This window comes from Leuresthes tenuis, unplaced genomic scaffold (assembly GCF_036924035.1).
Source record: "Leuresthes tenuis unplaced genomic scaffold, fLeuTen1.0.hap1 SCAF_1, whole genome shotgun sequence".
NCBI lineage: Eukaryota > Metazoa > Chordata > Actinopteri > Atheriniformes > Atherinopsidae > Leuresthes > Leuresthes tenuis.
Window position 1 is genome coordinate 17235137 of NW_027325355.1, and position 8335 is coordinate 17243471.

Here is an 8335-nt window from a genome sequence, read left to right on the forward strand (position 1 = left end):
ATTTCCACCTTTCCAGCTCAAGTTTAACGTCCACCGTAGCTTGTAAATTCTGACTGTAGAGCGAGAGAAGATCTTTAAGCCCCGGGTAGGTGACTGTAATTCTCACAGAAAGTCTGGTTATAAACTGGGCTGTGAAGTTTGAAAGATACAGAATATTGCTCAGGATGAAGGGTCTACTGATAAAAAGAAAATCCCATTAAGTTGCATCATGGGAATTGTAGTGTACATGGATTTTGGTACTTGGCTCGTATTATCAGGGTATTTTAAAAGCTGCTCTTCTTAACGGGTCTCATATAAAATCCCCAACAATATATGAGCATAATGCTGAAATCATTAAAAAAAAAAAAAGTCTTTCTTATACCTACACGCATCATAGAGACTTTGATGTTTGTAGTCTATCCAGATAGGGCTTAAGCAGTATTCCATGGACATTAGAACTTCATTGTGACATTTATTGCTTTATCTAATTTGTCATCTGTAGTGATATAACAGGACTGAATGTAGGGAAAAAAACTGACATCTTGATTAAATGATAGGTGGCTAGCTGGCTTTAATAGAAACTCACAACTTTTTAGATCTTTTCAAGCCAACCAATTGTCAGAATCTAATGGAAATTCACTGCACCACTGGCAGTCGATCATCTGAAACTAATCTGAGAAGCTTGAATGAACATGGTTGATAGACTGTTGACAGATGCTCAGCTGCAGGATTATTAGTTAGAGATGCTACAGTTGATATTGAGTCCATGGTATATGTGTTGCTTTGCTGTGGAATACCTGGTGTGTATGAGCTGGTGTCACTTCAAGTCGTTGGCCTCTCTTTATTGAGCTTGAGTTTTCTGATGGGTTGAAAAATTGAGTGCAAAGCTATTAAAAAAGAAGTAAAAAAAAGGGTAAAGGTTTCGTTACCCTGCCCCCTACTGTTCAACTTGAGGAGGTACAGCAGGTTGTTGACGACAGCCTCTTAATGCCTGCAGTAGGGTGATGTGTGATGAAAATTCAAAGCAATAATGTTCAGAAACACTCATAACTCATCTCTAACCAATTTAAAAGTCTGCCTTTTTGTTTAGGGATGAAAGTGAGATAATTGCTGCAGTATTATGTTGAATATGTTGTAGTATTCACTCTACTGTCTCACTAATGTGTTCAATGTATTTTCTACACTGCTGTTTAAGAGTTGTGGTCTGTTGGTGTCCTCGTTTGACCAAAGAAGCTGTTGTTACAGTGGTACAACTTCTTATGCCAGCCCAACAATAATAAAAAAAATTAATAAAACGTTTTCGAGCTGTCTCTGTATTTGTTAACACCAGCGTATCAGCTAACTCAGACTGTTGGTCCTCCAGTGACAGGTGGCGCTAATTTCACTTGATTAGCGCAGCTTTGCCGGCCGGGGTCAGAGGTTGTGTTGCCGCTACGCTCCGAGTGACGGGAGATTGGGGACAGGAGAATGGACAGCAGAAGGACAGTTATGAAAATAAAAAAAGGTGGACATATCTAGATTAACTCAGCGTCTCAACTTGATAAACCTGACATTTCCTTATTGAGGATTTCCCCACCGAGTGCTGCTGGTAAGCTGCTTTTTAACTGGGACACAAGAAGCTAAATGTAAGCTAACCAACGTTCTCTGACTTTAGTTTTTGGACCCGAAAGTCACAGAACAGGCGAGTAATAATAAAGCGGAAAAAAGCCACGGTTTTAATATTTCTTACTCAATATGTGTTGCTGTGTTTTTGTGACATATAACGAAGCTTTTCTCCTGCGGTTAGCTCGACTGTAAGCTAGGCTAGTAGCGTCCCCTACGTTAGCTAAGAGTAGGGGATAAGTTTGCTATGACAGGTGTACGGCAGGTGTAAAACATTAAGATAATGAAGACGTACAGGTTTCCCATTAGTTTTGACGTATTGATCAGGAATTTAGTGAATATCAATAATCCTAATTCAAGTTGTATCACCGCAGTGTTGAAAAGCGACTCGTTTCATATTTGAATTTCTTTGCAGCAAATCGTAGTGTTTGAACGTTAATTATTACTATTATTGTTAATTATTATTATTATATAGTTATTAATAGTCATATTGGTCAAATATGAATTTTAGTATGTCAGCTTAAAACTGTTGAGATATCTCTTACAGCAGAAAATAGATATTAGTAATTTATTGACTGGCTATTTCAGAGTTATTGAGATTCTATAAGAAAGATAATTTTCTTTATTTACCTTAAATCTGGATCACCCAGCTCAGAGGGTCTAAGACTCCCACCGAGAGTCTGCCTCAAGTGTCCAGTGTGTTTTGATGGCGCCCCAGCATTAAACAGCTGTTGAGTCCTACAGGCAGGATCCCATTTGCCTCGAGGCTATTTATTCTGAAGGCTAAGTTGAAGATTGCAAGTGCAACATCTCCACCCACAGCCATGTGTTTCTGCCTCCTTGCCACAGCCCAACGCCAGCTGAAGCGTGATGTATCCAGAGCAGCACAGAACAAACTACGCCCTGCACAGACGATGGGCAGATTCATCCCCCCAGGGTATGATGAGCACCGGCATACTGCAGGGCCTCTTCCAGAAAGCCAGGCCTCGTTTCCTCTGCTTTCTGCTCCCCAGGGTCTATGCAGCTGATGTGGCTGCCGCCCAGACTCCACAGATGCTCCCCTCCTCTACCAGTCCTGTTCCTTTACCCCTGCCCCCGCCTAGCACCCTGCCAAGGAATATAGGCAAGCCAGAATTCCCAGACACGGGATGGGAGCGCATCAAGGACTTATTTGATAGAGAGTTGGTTTCTGTTTCTATTTCTTTTCTCATAGTTACAGCCTTTAAAATCTATGTTTTAATTCACTTGACGTAAGAATGTGTATTTCAGCACATCCATTTTGCTGTTTATTGTTTCCCGTGTAGATGCAAACCATATATTAAAAAGAAAAAGAAAATTACCAATCATCATCCTCTCCTTGCATCTGAGCAGTTGTAAGGACGGGCTGCTTATCTCTTTGGGCCTTGCAGGCGTTATGGCTTTGTGTTGCTGCACACAGTCTTTGATTGAACTCGGGGCGTTCTGTCGTGCTTCAACAAACCGTAACAAGCTGCTTTCTGATGTTTCGTGAACCGAAAGATGTGTTGCTTTATCATTAATGCAACTGGTAAATGTATATTTACATATTTTCTTGCATTTCAGGCCACATTAATGATATTGGGACAAAAAAGCCTTGTGGTATTGAGAATACCAAAACAATGAAGAGTATCAAGTGCTTTATCCCATTCTCCTTGCTAAGAAGTCTGAAACTGTGCAACAGTTGAGGTCATAGTCACATTTTTCCTTTCAAAATCCTTCCGCACATTCTCTCTCAGACCAGTACAGCACCTGTTCCCTCTGCTGTTGCCGTGCCTTGGTAATGTGTGCCAACTCTATCTTTGCGTTGCTTCCTTGAAAACTAAACGAGACGTCCCTGGAAAGTACATCCTCTCGAAGGCAACATATTTTGCTTGGAAATCTGGTTGTTCTGTGTTAATTCTGCCATCCCCACAGCACACATTTCCACTGTGATGGTCCGTCCCTGATACCTCTGAGCCCAAAGAAGTCCACACTTACTTCTGGACGAGGTTAACCTAAGGCTTCATTATGCGCAGTAAAGTTTGAAATAGCATTTGTGAATGTAGGGCTTGACAAAAGTTTGCTACACATTCCTTGAATTATTTATTAATATTCTGCACAGTACAGGGAGATGATAAAATCTCTTTAAACCTGTTTTTGGGGAGATCTTTCCATCTTTGCCCCTCAAAATGGATGTAGATCAACATATGACTCTAACATCTGAAATATCTTGGCTTCATACTATGCTTTAGTTATGATTTTAACATTAAACAGCAAAATGGTTGTTTGAATACTAAACCTTTTGGTAAGATGTTAAACTTCTTCTGTATTAAATCTTTGTATATGTGGGCACTCCTCTTGGTAATTTGCCCTCATTTGTGTCTTAACATGTTGAAAAAATGCACTTCCTTGGTTCTCCGATGGAATTTGCCTGTCTTCCCTTAGTGAAAAACAGAAATACCCGGAGGAGCTCACCACTGTGATGAAATGCGGTTTTCTTGGCGCGCTCGCAGGCTTCGTCTATGGGGGCATGCCGGCTGCACGCTTCGCCAGACTGAGGTACATCCAAGTCAGCCAGGCAGAAGTGTACACAAATCGCGTGGAAGCAGTGGTAAGTGAAATCTTTATTCAAGTGTGACTTTTAATGTAATTTCATGAATCACTGCAGAGCTGTAGAGAAATTGAAATGAAGCGGATTATTAGAAGATGGAGGGAAAAACAATCCTGTTTTCCTGCACAAGTCCAATAACAAGCTGTTTGTCTCTCCATAGATCCAGTAAATGACTGTTGATTGCTCCCATAGTGTTGGGCTTGTGATTAAAACCAGTTTCTCAATCTCAGCATTGTTGTCGAAGATTTAACTGTATATGTATAAATTGTACACAATTTACCCCACCCCCCCAAGACAGTTTGAACCCTAAACATGAGGCGCTGGTGGTTGACTGCGATGCCAAAAACATTTAGGGAGCCAGTTGGCCGATGTATAGCAGCTGTTTTGTTTTTTTTCTGATGAAATCCTTTCTGGTTAAACTGACAGTCTTTAAATCTACCCCTGCAACACAGACTAAATTATTAAAGATATTGTTCAAATCTGACGTGACTGACTGCTCCTGGTGCGTCGTCTCTCTCCTCTCAGCGCTCGGCGCATAACGCAGCAATCCGTGGCTTTGTGCGATACGGATGGAGATGGAGCTGGAGAGTGTCTTTAATCGTCACACTGTTCAGGTAAGAAAAAGTGTACCCTGAAGTTTTATTTCACATCATGAATATGTAAAATCTTGGGGTTTTTCTGACTGTTTTGTTGACTCTGCCGTCTCTCTGTAGCTCTGTCAACACAGGGCTGTCTGTGTACAGAGACAAAGATGCCGTCAGCAATTACATCACAGCTGGAGGTGAGCAGCATGGCTTTTTTTTTTTTATTATTAAAAGCTGCTTCACATCTACAACTAAGATTGTGTCGTATGGAGTTTTAGTGTAGCCCCCTGCAGCCGCTTCATGATCAGACCCCATTTTTAAATATCAGCTCCCCGTCTCATTTGAATTGTTAATGTTCAAAAAAAGGTATGCATTTACTTTTAAACGTGTAGTACTGGCTGTCTTTTGTGATGATAATAATTCTAATTGAACTGCATACTATCCATTTAACCTGCTGAGAAGTTGTTTTAACACATGCAGTATGTATTCCAGCACATTGAGCTCTGACTGATGAAACTCTGTATGTGAGCAGCTGTCACTGTAGGCCTTTTCAGACTGAACCTGGGCCTGAGAGGCCTGGTGGCAGGGACGGTCATCGGAGCTGTCCTGGGGTAAGGTTGGCTCTTCCTTTTACATTCAACCTTTGAATTATCCCGATATGAATGCACAGGGTCAGTCCCAGTAAGGGGTTTCACATCGTCTGACGCAGCTGTACCGTAATGTTTTTAAGTCATGCATATGTGCATGTCAACAATCATGGCTGTGTGCTTGGCAGCAGTGAACACTCTGGCAGCCAGCTGCGCCCCTCTCAGCAACCCTCTGTTGCCCAGCTGCACCGCTGCTCACCCCCCCATCCTGCTTCTCATTCTGTTCACAGAGCCAGAGGGACTCATGTGCACTGGAGTGGGCCGTGTTTTGGATACTAGAGCCAAGAGGCAGGCCGAGGCATAATTTCCTCCTCAACCTTTATAGCATCAGTGATACTTGGCCTCTCATCTTCATACACTATGGTCTGATTTGGACTCCGTTTCCTCTCCACTCGTTGAATGTGCAAAGCTAAAAGCAGAATGTATCATGGGAAATCAGTATTTTTTCCATGGCGTAACAGAGTGGATGGACTGTTAGGTGGTATGCTTCTCTAATCATTAGCTCTGTCTTACTTCAGGACTGCTCTCTCCTCATGTTGGCATTCTTTGCATTGCTGTCACTGCTCCTCCTCCTCCTCCTTCTCCTCTGCCACACTTTGTGCCTGAATAGCCAGCCACCTGGAGTCCAACAGCGCCAACCCTGGCTTTGCCAGGTGCAGTGATGGTGGACCTGGGTGGGGTTGGGAGGCTGTAGGAGGTAGCTGATGGTGAAGCGCATCACACTGCGGATGGTACCTCAGAATTGCCATATCTCAGCAGGGGTTGGGAGGCCCGGCCTTTGGGAAATGCGCTCTAAATATTTATAGATGTGAAACCGACACCTTGGACAGTTTGTTCAACCGAAGTAGCTGCTTTGACTGCGCGGTTGACATGATTGTCGATGTTCCAGGGAATGGTCGACCTGTATGTTTTATACATTGACTTAGATTGAAAGGGGAAAAATAAACTGCCAGTAGCAGATGGTTCTACATTGTTAAGCAGGTTGTGACACTTTCAGCTACACTGTTCTAACCAATAATATTGTATTTCTCTTTTTTCCAAATGCAAAAGGCGTCCACTGAAGAAAGCGGTTTTAAGTTATGAAAGCACATCTCTTTATAATTGTATAAACTCATTTCTCAACAGGATTCCCGTCGGCGCTTTGGTCATCGGCTTGCAGGCTCTGACAGGTGAGAGCTTCCGAGAGAAGAGGAGGAGAGAGCGCAGAGAGCTGTACGAGCACAAGCTGGCAGAATGGTGAGATGCAGTGTCTGTCTGTGGATAGACTGTAATATTTCAGCTTAATCTAAACGCTCGCTAAGTCTCCAGGCTCGTCCTCTCTGGTGTTTTGATGTTGTGACAGTCTGCTCATGTGTGAAATATCGACTTACTCAGTTGTAGGGAAACAGTGGTTGCCTCAGTGAGAAAAAAACACACCTGTCCACGATTGGTTTTGTGTCTGTTGTGCCAAACCAAATACAAAACACGACAATATTGACTTATCCATTCATGAAAACTCACTATTGATTGCTTTGATATTGCCGCTGGGGATGACTTTACCAAGTAGACTTTGATGACTTTATGGCTTTATCCACATATTGATGCCTAATACATTTCAAGACTTCCTGTTTTTGTGCATTTGCCTTTTACTTTCCTTAGGGCGGCCCGTTTGAAGATGACAGATGAGTTGATTGACAATCTGAATGTCAGCTCTCAGGCTGAGGAAACCCGAGAAGACATGCAGAGGATCAGAGAACTGCTCAGTTTACCAAAGAATAAGGAGGCTGACGAGGACTCGAGCAACCAATGAGAGCAGCTGCCGTCTTCTGCTGGACACAAAGGTGGGACTTTGTGAAACTGTAAGGATAAAATTAGTCCCTCTTTGCCTGGACTCCACATCTTCTCTAACTGAATGGACACCTCCTGACATCAAGATTTCAAGACTAAGACTTTAAGACTGTGTGTCCCCAACTCATTTTGAAAGCTTGGGTCGCTTCCATTGCAAAATGTGTATCAAGAACAGAATCCTGTCATTTGTAAACAGTATGAAAATCGCAATAAATGTAGGAACTATGAAATCTTATGGGTTTTTCTTTTGAATTTCAGTAACAGACTTTGATTTTAGCTGTTTATAACACACCTTTGAGTAGGTTATATCAAGAATATGACCTGAAAGTGCAGAGACTGCTTCATTAGGAGGCGATTGAAGGTATTCACCTCCAAGTTATAGGAGTGGTTTACGATTACCGTTTTTCTTTTATATGTAGAACGTTTTTAGAGGTTCAAATTTAATTTGATGATAATGTAACCATTGAAATGTTGATTTTAAAAAGTCTTTCATAGACAATGACCATCATACCAAGGCACTGCAAAGCAAACTGGATTAGCTGCTGTGTTGGGAGGTTGTGTGGCGCGCTGCTGCCACCTACTGCTCGGATGGCTGTTACTGCAGTCCGTGGTTCCCGCTGTGAAGTCGCTTAAAAGCCTTTTGCTTCATGGGACCCTCTTGCAAAAGACCTTTCATCTGAGCTCGGAGCTTTGGCTTCTGGCTAAATGAACAAGCAGAAATACTACAACTATAATTCATAGTGTCTCCTGTGTATTGTAAAAGCCAGAAAACAAGCAGAGCCTATTTTTTTTCTTGTTTTCTCTCAGAATAGTTGATTGCTGTGTTGTAGTACTGCATTTTCTCTTCAGCGTGCATGTATGATGGATGGCGGTGCGCTTCGATGCAGTTCAGCGCTCTGTGCACAGAAAAGAGCTGCGTTCCTTTTTGTTTTTTTATGCAACACTGACAAAGACTTTAATTCTGTTCTGCGTTGGCAATCTCAGATTCTAAAATGGCTGTTCTGCCACAAACATGTCTGTTATCTGCAGTTTGCTGTTGACTTTGCCTCTTGGGCTTCTCAGCAAGTAGGTCAAACAGCTTTGGCCCC

The 8335-nt window shown here is 42.4% G+C and overlaps 1 protein-coding gene across 2 annotated transcripts; it reads left to right on the plus strand.

The window, feature by feature from the left end:
• Window positions 1-1392: 1392 nt before the first annotated feature.
• Window positions 1393-7477, plus strand: timmdc1 (translocase of inner mitochondrial membrane domain containing 1). 2 transcript variants are annotated; one of them, XM_072384235.1, is made up of 8 exons: window positions 1393-1604; window positions 2431-2762; window positions 4024-4189; window positions 4715-4803; window positions 4903-4970; window positions 5306-5384; window positions 6546-6656; window positions 7059-7477. In XM_072384235.1, exons 2-8 carry the CDS (start codon window positions 2452-2454, stop codon window positions 7207-7209), a joined length of 975 nt encoding a protein of 324 aa, XP_072240336.1. In that variant the 5' UTR covers window positions 1393-1604; window positions 2431-2451; the 3' UTR covers window positions 7210-7477. The 2 variants fall into 2 exon arrangements, with proteins under 2 accessions (XP_072240336.1, XP_072240251.1); XM_072384150.1 differs by having other exon boundaries at window positions 1393-1567.
• Window positions 7478-8335: the final 858 nt, after the last annotated feature.

Coding starts and splice junctions, on each gene's coding strand:
- timmdc1 (XM_072384235.1), top strand. CDS start 2,452: ATGTATCCAGAGCAGCACAGAACAAACTACGCCCTGCACAGACGATGG. Junction 4,804..4,902: donor TTAATCGTCACACTGTTCAG/GTAAGAAAAAGT, acceptor GTCTCTCTGTAG/CTCTGTCAACACAGGGCTGT. Junction 5,385..6,545: donor GTCATCGGAGCTGTCCTGGG/GTAAGGTTGGCT, acceptor ATTTCTCAACAG/GATTCCCGTCGGCGCTTTGG.